This window comes from Carettochelys insculpta, chromosome 17 (genome assembly GCF_033958435.1).
Source record: "Carettochelys insculpta isolate YL-2023 chromosome 17, ASM3395843v1, whole genome shotgun sequence".
Lineage (NCBI taxonomy): Eukaryota > Metazoa > Chordata > Testudines > Carettochelyidae > Carettochelys > Carettochelys insculpta.
The window spans coordinates 31,346,654-31,361,910 of NC_134153.1; the positions used below are offsets into that span (position 1 = coordinate 31,346,654).

General features: G+C 60.1%; 1 protein-coding gene across 1 annotated transcript in view; it reads right to left on the reverse strand.

Moving 5' to 3' along the window:
• Positions 1–15,257, reverse strand: part of MTCL2 (microtubule crosslinking factor 2) — a 58,269-nt gene that overhangs the window by 37,752 nt on the left and 5,260 nt on the right. The window contains exon 2 of the mRNA XM_075011590.1: positions 1,938–2,162. Within this exon, the coding sequence (XP_074867691.1) occupies positions 1,938–2,162 (225 nt within the window). The remainder of the gene's footprint in view (positions 1–1,937; positions 2,163–15,257) is intronic.

The window sequence follows — 15,257 nt, forward strand, 5'->3', positions numbered from 1 at the left end:
CTATCACCACCCCGCAGCCAGGAAAGAGGAGGAGCTAGGCTGGCAAGAACCCAGCTCTGGGTAGCACAGCCCACGACCTGCTCTCCAGCCCTGAGCGACACAGCCAGGCGAGCGCAACGGCTCTGCAAAGAGCAGGCCTTGGGGCGTCTAAGTCTCTACGTCTGATGGTCGCAGAGGTCAACTTCCAAGGCCAACAGTGTTCAGCTGATCCCAATCACCTGCCCAGAGGTCACTGCTGCTGCTCTCGGGGGGGCGGACAGACGACTCACCTCCCAGTGCAGGGGCCACACACCCAGAGCCAAGAGGGGCCAGGAGGAGCTGGCTGCTTTCCCAGCCACTCAGGAGCGGTACAGAGCCGTGGGGACCTGCAATTAGCACCTGAACTGCTCCTCCACCCCAGCCCCTGCGTGGCTGGCCTGAGCTCCTAGCACTGTGGCCCACCCCTCCCACACCTGGGTCCTCTTCGCTAGGCTCGGGGCCAGCTGGGGCAGGGACGGTCTCTCCCCAGGTTTCTGGACGGCACCTAGTGCAGCCAGGCCAGAGCCTGGCTGTGGCCCCAGGGTGCATCTGCAGCACAGCACCCATAGGCACTGCTGCAGAAAACAGTTATAATCACCAGACAGGCCCCTGTGACCGGCCAGTCCAGCTCCGGTGCCTGGTGTGCGCCTGCCCCAGAGAGCTCTCTGGCCAGGTCCCAGCCCCACGGCAGCTCCATGTTCTGGGCTGTCGGGTGCCTGGACTTTTATACTGGACATGGAAGCCATTTGATGGGTCCGTGGTATCGACTGGCCGGGCGGCTGTGTGAGGCGTGTAACGAGCGCTGCGGATGCCCTGAGTCTGTGTGCGCTACTTGGACGTCTGTTGTGTTTGTGGGCAGAGTTGTGGGTTTTCGCTCTGTAGCGGTATGGGCAATGTTTTAGTGCTACAACTCACAAGAGGAGGTGCAAATTCAGCCCTGGCCAGATAAGGAGCTAACCAAAGGCTCAGACAGCCAACACACGTCAGGAACGTGGGCCTTCTCTCCTGGAAGGCGTCCAGTGGCACCAGGCCACGGCAGAACTGGGTCAGGTGACTTTGGGCTAAACAATGGGATGGAAACCAGACGCCCATTCCACACATCAGGGATACGGACTGGGGGGTGCTGGCAAGCTCGAGTGCCCCTGCAGCCTGCCTGAGCCAGGCAATGCCGACTCTCCAGGCCGATGGGCAGGAGAAAGGGCTTTTTCCCTCCATGGGGAGAACTACACAGGGGGCCAAGCAGCAGCCGCCTTGGGAGAAAGCCTTTGCCTTTTGCTCCTGTTCCAAGCAGCCACTTTGCAGCATGCTGGCAGCTGCTCGCCAGATCTCCAATTCTCCGGTAACCAAGGAGCTGCAACCTGGACTCGTACCCCTGCGGCTGGCCGGGCTCTCAGAGACTTCCAGGAGCAGCACAGAACTGCACCTTGCTGCAGCCTGCACCAACAGCCGTTGTCGACGTAGGAAACGTTTCGCTTTAGCGATTCGTTTCTCTCACCCTGCTCTCTCTTGCTTTGTAAATGAACCCTCAGATGCTCAGGTGCAAAGGGCATGGAACAGGTGTGGTGATCTGGGTACGATCCAGGTAGATACTGACCTGGGGCTGGACCCTCTGGGGCCTGGAAGAATCCGTGTAGTGTTGGTGAAATAAGTTTTAGAAACCTCCACCCGAGCACAGGGCTGCTGGTATGAGCTGGTGCAGCAACTGGAGAATCTGTGGGTTCGCTCGTGTGACTTCTGGCTGGCCAGTGGGGCTGGCAGAGGTACTTTTGTGGCTGGTGGATGTGCCTTAGTGAGAAGGAAATCCCAGCCTGGGGCTGTAAGTGGCTGGTTTTAAGCAAAGATAACCTGGACTGATTTCCTTAGCTGTGCCCAGAAACCCCATCATATTACATGGGCCATATGAGCAGCCCACCCCGTACCTTGACGTCCTGCTCCAGGCTGTGGATGAGCTCGCCGTCCACCTGCCCCGTCTGCGCCACACGCAGGCTGCGTCGCTCCGCCTTGCGCAGCCGGTACTGCAGGATGCGGCAGGTCTTGCTGGCTTGGTCCAGCTGCTGGCGCAGCTCTTGCAACTGGTAGACGTCCTCCTCCATGTAGACATCTCTCATCTCCAGCATCTCAGCACGCAGCTCCTCGAGCTCATCCTGAGGGGGGACAGGCGCATCAGGAAAGGCCCCCAGAGCTCACCTGCTGCCCCCCGAATACCCACCCTCAGCCTGCAGGGCCGACGCCTGCTGAAAGAACCTCCTCCCCCCCGCAGAACAGTCCCTGCGCCAGGTTCACCAGCCACAAGGTGGGCAGCACACCCAGCTGCTGCACAGGAGTTGGGAGAGCGTCAATGGCTGTTTCATTGTCGGTCTGCCGCGCACCCCCCCCCGCCCAAAAACACACAACTACCACCTCTTCCCTCTCCACGAGCCTCTTGCTTCCTTTGCCCCCACACCCACAGAGGATGCGAGCGGCACCTGGCTCTCCGACAGGTGAAGCCACTTTCAACCCCCACGTGGTTCCCCTAGCCCGGATTCAGGGCTGGAGGATGCCAGGTTTTAAGGCAGCGCTGTCTACGGATGCGAAATCCAGGAGGGGTGATTGCAGGCCTGCACCCATAGCCCCTAGGCCAGCTGTCACCAGGGACTCAAACAATCGCATGGAGTTGTTCTACCCACACACTGGGAAGTGCATTGGCTCCCAGGGATAAGCTCCAGCTTTCCTCTCTGGGGCCCAGCCTGGGAGCACTACTCCACAATGCTTCCCCACCAGCCTGGGTCACGTGCCCTGCAGTCAGATGCTCACCATCGTTCTGCATTGTGCGTGAGGTGCCAAGGGCAAACGGACAATGGCAGTTCTCTGGCATTGTCCACGATGCACCAGACAATGGCTGGCTGTGTGCAGGCTCCTGCCCCTCTCCCTGCCACCCGCAGCTGCTGAGAGGCAGCGGCCAACTCGCTGCCGTGGTGTAGGGCAGGCACCAGGCTAACGCAGCCCAAGCTAAGGGCTCCGACCACGTCCCCCAGCAGCACTGGCTGGACCGCCCTGGCTGCTCTCCCGCAGAGGGCGGACGGATACCCTTTATGCCACTTCCAGGAGAGCGCACACATCCTGCGTCGGGTGGGGCTTGCTCCCCATGCCGACCCCCAAAGCAGCAGCAAGAACAGCTTAGGGGGCTGCCAGCTGTGGGGTGTCCCCTGCCAGGTCACTAACCCCCACTGCCCAGGCACGAGCCCTGGGCTCAGCCTCCACCACACAGTGCACCCCCGCCCAGGGTGCGCTCACGTGCGCCGCAGGGGGTGCTGCCCAGCCGGAGGCAACAGCTGCCGTGCCACGGAGACACCCCACATTCCCTTCCGGGCTGCCATCCAGGCACTCGGCACAGGCCAGGCTGGTGGTCTGCCCACCCTACAGGGCCAGGCAGCCAGAAGCTCCGGGCTCCCAGCCACGCCGTGCAGAGAGCAGAGCTCTGGCCGTGCGCCAGCAGCTCCTCCAAGAGCAGCCCCATTTCCAGCTCTGCAGTTCCGCTCCCAGAGGATGGCACACCCAGTGCCTGCAAAGCCAGCCAAGCCCTGGAACTGACCCCAGGCAGGCAGGGAGCACTGACCAGACCCGCTCCAGGGACAGGCCTTGCCAAGCGCCTGGGGTGGGAGAGGAACCAGGCAAGAGAGGAGCAGCCCCATTTGCAAGTGGCAGCAGGGCCACCTGACTGCTCTCAGGACACACGCAGCCAGGCCACAGCCCAGGCCCCCAGCAAGCCAGGCTGAGCCACGACTGCTTGGAGTACTGGAGCAACGCCGGCCAGCCGCCGACCAGCACACAGGCCAGCCGCCCTCCCAGTGGCGCTGTCCGGGCCGGAGGGAGGCTAGGCCTCCCCGGCAGAGCCAACGCACCGGGCACATCAGCACCCGCACAGAAGGTTACAAGGCAGGTGGTGCGAGCGCCAGCCAGGGAGCTCCGGGAAGCAGGGACCTCGGCTGCCCCTCTGGTGGCCAGCACAGCGCAACTGGCTCCCCTCAGAAGGTCGCTGGCAAGGCAGCGCCTCCGGAGCCCTCCAGCCCTGGGGCCTCCTTTGGCAAGGAAAAGCTACAGGGCAGTATGGCCCAGCTGGATGGACTGGGGACGGGGAGCTCCCTAGGCCCAGCCCCAGTTCACGGGCTCAGACGGAGATCTCCTGGAGAGCGACGGCAGCTGCAAACAGAGGGCTTCAAATGTGCCCCGGGAGCCGCACCACACCGCACTGCAGGCCTAGAGTCCTCAGGAGCCTGGCTGGTGCCTGGCCGCTCTGCCTGTACACCTTTCTCCCCAGGTGGGGCCAGCCCTCAGGCAGCTGGCTGAGAAACAAGCACCGGCCCAGGCCACCCCCCATGGGCGTGCGCTGAGCAAGAGTCCCCCGTGGGCGCAAAGCAGGAGTGTCTCTTCCGTCCCTGCTCTGCAGCACCCGGTGCCTCCCGGCTCACGCCACTGCCCATGCAGAACCCGCAGGAGGCGGCGTCCCGCCAGGGGCCCGTGGGGGAACGTCCCCTCGCTCCAGAAGCCACATCAGCCTGAGAACCATCCCAGGCCAGGGCTCCACGGTGGGAGGCAGCAGGACGGCACGGGCTGGCTAGGGAGCTGACGAGGCAGCTGCAGGGGCACCCAGCTCCCACCCAGCTGGCAGTGCAGGGCCCTGGGGCGGGCGACAGGAACGCCTCCCTCAGGGCCTCATGCTCTCCTAGACGGCGCTCCCGTGCTGGCCCTCCCGGCCTCCTCCGCCTCTACCACCTTCTCAGACGCCCCCGGGCTCTTCCTGGCAGCTCGTCGGGGGACCCGCGTGAATGCCCCCTTGTCTGCCCAGGCCAGCGAGCGGCTCGCTGTGAGGCAATCCCAGGGCAGCCCACGGGAAAGGGCCGGGAACAATGGATGGCAGCGCTGCCTCAGCCAGCACGTCAAGTCCAACGAGAAAACGAGGCATCATCTCACGGAGCGCCAGGCTCCAGCACAGCGCTCCCCTGTGCTCAGTTACACAACGCAAGGCCCTCAGCTGCCCCGCCCCAGCCCTTCCCCCAGGGCCTGGGAGCTGGGCTCAGAGCCGTTCGCCCCCGGGGGCCAAGCCTCCCCTGCCTCCCACCCCTTGCACTGGCGGCATTTTCCAAAGCAAACCCACGACACACCCCTGCTGCCCTGGCGGAGCCCATCTCCCACTGCCCTGGCCCACGCTGCCTCCTTCACAACAGAACAAGAGGGGGCTGAGCGGATGGAGCCCATGGAGTTCTGCTCCGTCTCCATGCTGCCAGACGGGGGAACCCTGGGGCAGGCGCAGCTCAGTGCCAAACACAGACACACAGGTCTGGGCATGCTCTGCAGACTCAGGCCCTCGCCTGGCCGAGGTGGAGACTCCTGGCAGCCAAGGGGACAGCCACAAACCTGCTCCATTTTGAATGTGGTGTGAATCCGGCTAACAGGAAACCGCCCCCAGGGTCTCCTTTGTGACCAGCTCAGCCCAGCCCCAGCTCCCTCCCGCACCAAACCCCCGGCACCTGTGGCACCCAGCTGCCAAAGCCTGGCCCAGCTGCCCCAGAAGGCCGAACCCGGGCCAGGCGCAGGTGTCTTTAAGTGCTGGCTGGCAACCGGCCAGGCTAACCCAGCCGCTCTGCAAAGCGCAGGGAGAACAAACCCAACTCAGCTCTTGATTCCGGGGCTCTCTGGTTCCAGGTTAACACCCACTGCTGCTCATGGCAGGCAGCACTCGGGAGGAAGCACAGGCTGCCAGCACACGCAGGCGTTAAACGCAGCAGGGAAAGGCTGTTCCCTCTCGGCCAGGGCAGCCATGGCACACAAAGCAAAAGGGTGAGCACCGGAAGAGCACGTGCCAGGGCACAGAGCAGGCTTGTGGGAGATGTGTTGGGAGAAAGGGTCCTTAGAAATGCAGCAGCTGCCTCCGGAAAGAGCCCTGCATTGTGAGGGACCAGCGGGGCTGCGACTGCATCCAAGGAAAGGCAGCGCACGGCCCAGGCTGGGGCACAGGCATGCGTGCCCACCTTCGGAAAGCCTTAGCGGAGTATCAGAAAGGGCAGGGGTGGAACAGCGCAGCACAGAGCCCAGCCGTCCACCCCACCGCATGCACCGCGTGAAAACGCTGCCAGTACAAACCCCTGGCAGGGAACGGTTATGCCCCAGAACGGCCTGAACTCCAGGGGCCGGCTCCAGAAATCAAAGGAGTCTCTCCCTCGTGCTGTGTGAGCAAACACCAGCCTAACCCCGTCACCACTCACCTCTTGCACCAGGCCAGCGAAAGAGCTCTCCCCCGCCTGCAACCTACCGGCGGGGCACTAAGGAACCCAGGAGGCTGCGGTCTGCAGGCATCTCCGCCCTCCAGCTCCACTCCGGCAGGCAGACAGCACCAACACGATGGGCTCGAGGAGGGACAACTCAGCAGACCAATCAGGGTCTCAGCCAGAGCCTTGCCTACTCCTGCACTGCCACTTCAAGGCAGAGGTGCCCCAAATTTACCCAGCTCCGGGCCACGATGACAGCTTGCAAGGACCCCTGGAGCTGCACCAGGTAGCATGAAGTGGAGCAGATGCTCCTTAGCACAGGGCCCCAGTATAGCTGAAACCAGCAGCCCGTCCTACTCAGGTGAGAGGTTATAAAAACTGATTTCATCAAAATTGGTACCAATTCTTCCAGGCCCAAGGGGTCCAGCCACAGTCCCAGGTCAATGTATACTTGGCTCTGACCCAAACAGCGTCCTGGGCCAGTCCTTCACAGTCTAACATCCAAAGGTTTATTGGGAAAGAAAGCACGACAGACCAGGGCGAGAGAGGAGAACCGGTGAAGTGGTACACTGCATACATCGGTTACAGCTATTGATGCGGCTACAGCTGGTGGTACGAGCTGCTGCTCTCGAGAGTTTCTGAAAACACATCCCCTGAGGGATGGGCCCTCAGTCCACACAGGCTTAGTTCATGACGACTGAAGAACAAGATGGTCACTGCCAGGGACAGCTTTAAAGTCACTGCCAGGGACAGCTTTAAAGACCTGCCCTACAGAGGGAAAACCCTTTCTCCCTCACGTAGGCAATGAGGGTCACCTGCTCAGCCGGCCTGTTGGGGCCCTCAGCCATCGGCCGCTGGGCTAGCAAGCGCTTCTCACTCCATTTCCATACGATCTGAGCCTCTCTTCAGCCCACACCACCTGACTGGGGAGGCGACAACACCTTCCAGTGCGAATCCTTTGCTCTAGGACATTTCCCACGCGGGTCGGGAGCCAGTCTCCAACCTTCCACACACGCAGGGCGCAGACATGCGAGCAGCACAAGCAGCGCCAGTGACTCACCAGCTTTCGTTAGACGCATCCCTCGGCTCACCTGGCACAAGGTTTGGTGCAAACTCAACACAGGGGTCACAGAAATGGTTTTATAATTATGGTAAAAATCCAGGAACATCACACAGCTCACGACTGGCACCGGCGCTGCTGTGCTTAACAGGGCTCAGGGACGCGCCTGGAAGGCTCTGGTGGAATTACCAGTATCGGCTTTTCTCCTCAAACGCCTGCAGACGAAACCCCAGAAACGGTTCGACACCGAGACTGGAACCTGGACTCTGCCAGAGATGCTGGGAGCTCTGCACTGGCCTCAGTGCCACGTCCACGCAGCAATGAACACACCAGGCCAGCTGACTCGGACTAAGGGGCTGTTTAACCGCAGGGCCTGAGCCCTGGGGCCCTCCCACCTCGCAGGGTCTGACAGCCCAGGCCCTCACAAAGCACAGCGATGACGCAGCCCCTTAGCCAGAGCCTCATGAGCCCGTGTGAGCTGGAGCGGGCCAGCTGCGGGTTTAACTGCAGCGTAGTCAAAGCAAACAGAGCCAGAGCGTAACAGACTCGCGTGCAGTCAACCCTGAGCTTACAAAGGAAAGGCTGGCCTGCAAATTTTGATTGGTTTAACAATAAAAATGCCAATCGCCGTGGAAGCAGTGAGCAATGAGGTGTATTTGATCTGGATTTCCATGGAGCTTCCAGCCAGGCAGCTCACGAAGCCTTTTATCCCCAAAGTAATTCAGCCTGACCTCCCGCCCAACAAGCACAGCCACGTGGGCTGGGCCAGCAAACTGCAAAGTTGCGCCCAAGAGAGGCATCCAGGGAGGGTAAACAGCAGTGGTCCAAGAGCCAGGACTTGCTGTATCAATCACTGTACCGGGGCAAAGACGCCCTACTAGCCTGAGGGCCCACGTACAGAGCAGAGCCTTGCGCTATGCAGGGTGAGAAAGGAACACTCTCAGATTCCCAGGGCTGCCCCAGGAAGCCACGGCCTATTAGAGCCTCAGCCACCACCAGCTGTTCAGCTCCCAACCTCATGTTCCCAAGCACCACCCACTTTACATCCAACCTGGTTTTAATGGCTCCTCGCAGTTCCTGGGACAGACAGCGTGTCTGTCGGGTTAGCTCTCGCGCAGGGCACTACAAACTCATCCAGTTTCCAGCCCTGGAGACTCCCAGCATGTAAAATCCAGCTGGGAGTGATGTGGGGGCTGAGGTGGAGGGTGCTGGGCACTGAACGTTAACTGTAAAACAGCTACAGCCGCAGCAGAGCAGAGAGATTTCAGCCCTGTGCCTTGCTTCAGCGCTTCCTAAGCCGAGCTGAGGGGCATTGGCACGCCCTGCAGCTGTGGACATGGGCACACGCACCCAGGCTTCCCACACACACCAGCAACACGGAGGCTGTGGAGAAACATCTGCAGATTAAGGAAAGCAGCTGCTTGTTCTCCACCCAACTCCCCCTCAACACCACCCCAGAGTCAGCACGTCAGACTCCTGCAGACCCGGGCAGGAAGCCCTGGATTCCCCTCTGCAAGGCTCACGCCCCCTCTCTGTGGGGTTTTAACTCAGCAGCATGTGGCAGCAGCTCTGTGATTCAGAAGCCCGTAGTTACTTCCCGGAGGATGCCCGCTGGACCCAGGCGGCTTGGCCCTCTCCTCGGAGCTCTGACCAACTGCCTGGACAAGACCCACCCAGGCTCCCCAGCCGCTTGCACTCAGCTCAGCAGCAGACGTGTGCACAGGACAAGTGAGGACCCTGCCTTGCGCCAGGCTCGAGCTGCTGGCTTGGCTGGGGTTGGGGAGTCGGACAGGCTTCACCCAGCTTCCCAGGGACCGTAGAACAAGCCCAGGTTTCCCAAGCAAACAAACCCACCAGCTCCTCTGCAGGCACAGCTGCAAGGCCTCAATTCCAAGCAGCGGCGCTGCATGTTACGCGGCCAGGCCCCTTCCCTGAGCAGCAAACTGCCCCTTCAGACCCATGGTCGTCAGCCCATGGCCACAGCGGGGACAAGGCTGGGAATCGCTGCTGTAGCCTAGAATTAGAGGCCAGAAAACACTGACAGATTGGAGAGTTCAGAGGCCAGCTGGAGTCTCCCTGGGGCTGGAGGGACTGATTCCCACGAATGGAGGCACTCACTGGGCGCAGTAGAGCTCGGCAACGTGCCAGCAAAGAGGGAGGGGACAGGCTGACCTTCTCCAGCTGGGGAGGGCTGCCCGCACCTCAGAGGGAGAGCCATCACTTGCAGTGACATGGCAGGTGTCTAAGAGGGGGAGATGGCCAAGAGGAGGGCTGGGCACAGCCACCGACTGCATGTGGGACCCAGACAGGCCGAGCGACCACTAGGAGAGGCAAACGGTGCGTTTCAGGAGGAGCTGGAGCCCAAGCACATCCCAACCCTACAGACGTTAGAGGGAATAAAAGGAAAAACAAATCAACCAGAAGCAGAGGCCGGTGGAGTGGCAAAGACTCGTAGCTGGAAAAGACCCTTCAAACCTGCGACTTCAGGTCAGGTATCACCAAGTCCCAAGTGCCATAACCTCAGACAAGCAAGATGCAGCTGGAAATTGGGAGGGCCCAGAGAGAATCAATCGGAAGAGCAAACAAGCAGAGACATGACCACAAATGACAAGCATATCAGAAGCAGGAAGCCTGAGTCAGCAGGATGGCAGGGAACCATCCAGGTTGAGGACGACAGTAAAAAGAAGCTAAATGGCTCCTTTGCATTGGCACTGCCTGCAACACATATTGGGTAGATACTCCTCCAAAGCTCCTCGTCAGTAACTAAAGTCACGGCCCATCAGCTGTGGAGAGGCGCTGGCAGAAGACAGAGAACAAGCCAGTCTCCCAGCCCATCACAGGCAAGAGTTCTAGAGAAACTGATGACTGAAGTAACAGAGTTCTTACTGGTCCTTGGTAGCTATCAGTCACGTCACCTGTCTTTGGAAAGAGTGCCGGGGCCAACCTCGAAAGTCTCAGGAGCCTCATTTAAAATAGCTCCAGAACCAAGATCCAAAGGAGAAACCAGCTCTGCTTTTGCACAGGAAAACCCAGACCACTGGAATTCTTGTGGCAGTCAGCCAGAATACACGGCTAAAAGAGATACTGCTCAGACTTTCACTAAGCCTTGGAGAGAGTCCCTCACAAGAGGAAACTCAGGAAACCAAGGCCTGGTCTGCACTCAGCAGACAGACTGGCCCACCGAAAAATCCACACCCTGAGCAAAGTATAAAGCCTGTCTCACGCAGGGTGCAGGCAGTGCAAGGTGCAGTTACCTCATGTCTCTTGGGGAGGTGGACTGCCCACAGCAGTGGGACAATCCCTCCCATTGGCACAGCCTGTCCACACTGAGATGCTACGAAGGCACCACTGTGCTGCTACAGCGGAGCCAAGAGCTGGAGCTAAAGTTTGGTCACGGATGAAAAATGGATTAAAGGAGAAACAGAAATCCGCTGCTCATCATCAGACGGGAAGGAGGTGGTCAGTGGCCCCACAAGCTGCTTTCCGATCAACATATGGATCTCATGCAGGATGACCTGAACCGGGAGGCAACAAAGTTTGCAGATGGCAAATAATTTTGCGCCTGGAGAAGAAAGAGGCGACTGGGAAGACATGCAGCTAAGCTTGAGAACGACAGCAGCACAGGAAATGCAAACTGCACAGTGACAGCAGGAAGAGGCCAGTGATCACATCCAGGGACAGGCTGCACAGTAATTGCTACCACTCGGGAAAAGTCCCCTAGCATCATCTGGGGCAGCTCGCTGCATAGGATGAGGTCTCCAAGGAACAGCTAGCGAGACCACTGGACACACTCTCCCCCTACATAAAACCAATGCTTGGCCTTGCTGGGTACATTGCATTCCAGGCTGGTCTCCCTGTTCCAAGGAGGCGCACAAGTGGCAGAGGTCCAGAGAACAGCAACCAGAGCGATGGCCGGGCAGAGAAAGATTTCAGTCCCAACTCTGCCAATACTTACACTTGTGTGCGATTTTACTCCTGTGAGCAGCCCCGCTGCACGAAAGCAGGGCTCTGCTGCAGCCAACAGGGTTTCGACCTCTGAGTTAAATGGAGCCACTCGTATATGTTTAGGGATTTGCAAAACCAGAGCAAATTTAAAACCGCTCAGAGGAATTTTCATACAATGTATAATTAATGAGAGACTTGCTAGCACGAAATATCGAGACAGCTTTGGAGGAGTCAAGTGACACCAGACACTGGTATGGATGCGGCAAAGTGGGGATTTTATTCCCCTGGTTATGTTGCGCCTGCTTCCTAAGGGCCTGGCCTGCCAAAGTGGGTCTTTGCCCTTATGCTCCAATGTATCTGTTAGTCTCTAAGGTGCCACAGGACTCCTTATTGTTTTTGCAGATCCAGACTAACATAGCTGCCCCTCTGCTTCTGGCCTGGGGTAATTTCAGGGATGTGCCTCAGTTTGTCTAGGCACTGCACCAATAGCTAGCGGCTGGTGGGAGTTTCTGCACGTATCCAATGCCCACGCCTTTGTAACCAGAGCCTTGGGGCGGAGCAAGTGCAGCCAGGTGACCCCTTTTGCCCTGGAAGCAGGAGAAAGGCAGGAAGAGGGGCCTGGCGCTTTGCATTTGACCCAGGCAGCTGGGAATAGGCAGTTTCGAGTGTCTGGGGAAGCAGAGGGCCCCTCTGGGTCCCTCTTCCCAAGAAGTGTACTGACAGGTCTGTTCTGCTCCATGTCCCTGTCAGCTCAGAACCCTCCTGTTCTCCCTGCTGAGCGAGAGACACAACCAGCTGCAGATGGGTGTGCAGGGCCCACTGACCCCACACTTGGTGACAATGGACCACAAGAATATCACCTGCTGTTATGCCCGTTAGGAGGAAAATACGCAAGGGCTGTCGAGCCTCCTGCTTCACAGCACAAGCTGCCTAGGACCTGCCTGGGGAAGGCAAAGAGCCTCTCTCCTGAGCCTGTTACAGTGGGATTTAGTACTAGTGATTACACCAGGCTGCAGAGCCTCCAGCCAGGACGGAGGCCCAACGGATGCTGGACAACACGCAGCAACAGGCAGGCCTGGCACCACACGGTGTGCAGGCCAGCTAAGGCCAGGACCTGATGGGAGGGGAAAGGACGGGAAACTGGAGATGGCAGAAGTAGGAGCAGCAGCTTGGGCACTGTGTCTATTCACACCTTCCTCAGGGCTGCTGGTACCAGCCCCAGTCAGGGCTGGGCCCTAGGCTAGAGCCCCACTGAGGGGCGGCAGGACGGCAGACCTGTCATTGTGATCTCGCCCTGTAAAGTGGGGCTCGCTAGCCAGGCATGGCACGGGACCCCACTGGGAAATGGCGAGAAGGAACCTGCCCAGGCTCCCACGAGGTGCTGTGTCCCAAACTCCCAAGGGCAGCACGCTACTCTGCTGGGTCCCCGCCCAGCTGGAGTGAGAACAGCTGCAAAGCTCAGGCTCAGACGCCTCACCCCACCAAGGGATGTCTCTAAACAACTCAGTCTGAGCTGCATAACCTGCCCCAGCAAGAGAAGCCAGCTGTCACCGGGGGCTGCACAGACATGGGGCCAGAGCGAGCAAGCAGGGACCAGCATTCCCTGCAAGCTGAGCACTTGGGTGCCCACCCAGGGGAGCTCCAGGTGCCACCCAGCTGATCGCCAGAGCACCCACATTGGTGCACACATCCGCACATGCCTCGGAGCACACAGCAAGAAGTATTCCGCCCAGGGACCGAACGCCGTAGAGGGAATGGCCAGGGACTGCGCCCAGAAGCGCTGCAGCTGCCTGAGTGGGTCACTCCAGCCCGGGACACCGCACAGGCCAGGCTGCAGGCAAGCCAGACCTTGGCCACCAGCTCCCATTGCTCCAGGAAGGGCCTGTAGTCATCTGCCCACAGCACAGATGGCAGCAAGTGCTGCTGGAGACCGGCTGTTACTTGTGCCGGTGGTTCCCAGAGGTGCCTGGCAGAGACAGGGAGACCAGCCCCTATCCCGCCCCCTTCTGCACCTCCTCCCCTACCCCAGCCTGGCAATACCAGGCTCCTTGAACAGCTCCACCTCTGGAAACGAGGCCCCCTGAAATCCTCTCCAGCTGGGACTCAAACTTGCTAATTGCTCTGGAAATCTCGCCAGCCTCTGACGAGCTGGGGAGGCCGGGCCCACGCTGGGCTGTGGTTCTCAGCTGGGACAGCCGCACTCCTGGGGTACGTCACCTCGCCAGGGACCTGCCTCGTTTACAAGATGTGACAGAAGAAGCACTAGCAACGTCGGCCCAAACTAAGATTTCCTACAGACGCCGCCCTGCGCGGCACAGTAAACCCCCCATTTTACAGACCCCCCTTAGCGCACTCCGGAACAGCGGACACCCGCCGGCTCCCCGCTGTTCCCAAAGCCCATTCAAACGGGGCTGTAAAACTCTAAAGCGCGCCCTCCCCGCCCCACCCTCCAAAAGCAAGGGGCTTTCCAGGTCCGCCGCAGCTGAGCCACCCCTGGCGGATTACACCGCTACCAGAGCCGCCACGCACTCCCCCCAGGATGGGGCGTGCATGTGGGTAGACGGCACTCACGTACGCAGCCCACCCCAGCGAGAGGAGCGCGCGGAGGCAGCTCTCAGACGCATGGCGGGACTGCCAGCTGCAACAGCGGGCGCTGGAAGCTCCTCCGGTGGGGGGCGCTCCTTTGGTGAGTCACAGGCGGGCGTGGGGTTCTTGGGTGTGATGGGGGGGAGCCTGGCGGGGGCAGTAAACCCTCGATTTAATGGACGGAGCCCAACGGCCACGTGCTGGGAACAGCGCGCTGCCACACCTTTGCACAGTTATCACCATTTGGAGTCGTGACAGGGCACTGCTTTGCAAAGGCTGAGAGCCACGGCTCCCAGGGACTCTCGGACTCTGCCCCTGGACAGAGACTGCAGAGCCGTGGTTTGCCCCTTCTGATGGGGAGCCACGGCCAGGCTGGCTTGGTCTGCCTCAGCCCTGTGACACAAGAGTTTGGGGTTGATCCTGCTTGAAGCAGGCGGCTGGACTAGATGACCTCCTGAGGTCCCTTCCAGCCCTGTGATTCTGTGAAGAGAGGGCAGGCGGGTGGGAGGAGGCAGTAACTAGCCACATCTCTGCTAGGACTGTTCCGCAGGTGGGTGCTGTGAGAACACAATGAGCATCCCTGAAAAGCAGTAGCTGCTGGGAGCTGAAAGCAGGCTCCTCCCCCACGGAGCCGGGCACAGAACAGCACATGTGGCTTGCGCTGCGACTCCCGCACAAGGAAGCGACTCTCCAGTGCTGTGACCTGCAGACAGCTGGGCCGGGGAAAACACACAAGCCACCAGCCAGCTGAGAGCTTCGCTCAATGCTCACTCCACCAGGCAGCACCCCCAAGCCCAGAGGGGCTGCCACCTCGCCTTCCGCGCACACCATGCTCAGACCACACACAACTACCCGGTTATTTCACAGAGTGCCCAGCACTCCAGCAGGGCCGCAAGGCTTTCCCCGTTGCACAGCGCCCGGCTTGCAGGGGGAAGGTCCTGGAGCAACGCAGGCAGAGGCTCGCCAGGGCCACAAGACCATGTTTTAAGCAGCTGCAATTCAACCCCATTAATGAAAACCAGTTGTAGTCTCTGGGGCCTTGTCATAGTGCCAACAATGCGGGGCCACCTCGCCACAGTTGGGCTGGCACCTCCTGCTCCCTCTGGGCCTGTTCCATCAGGTGAGGCCAGAAACCAGCATCAAGCAGAGATCAGAACCACCGCTCGCAAAAACGGGGCTGGCACAAGACAAGATAACACATCCCACCAGGGAAAGCCTAATTCTGGTCCGAGCAGAACCAGGGTGGGAGCCCTGGGCTGCAGCAGGTCTCAGTCCATCTGTTAGTGTCTGTAGCATGACCCTTGTCTGTCTGCCCGGGGATTGCTCCGCAGGCTTTGCCCTCCCCTCCTTCTAGAGTAGCTCTCCAGGCCCCAGCCTTTGTCTGCACAGCCCTTGCAGCAGCA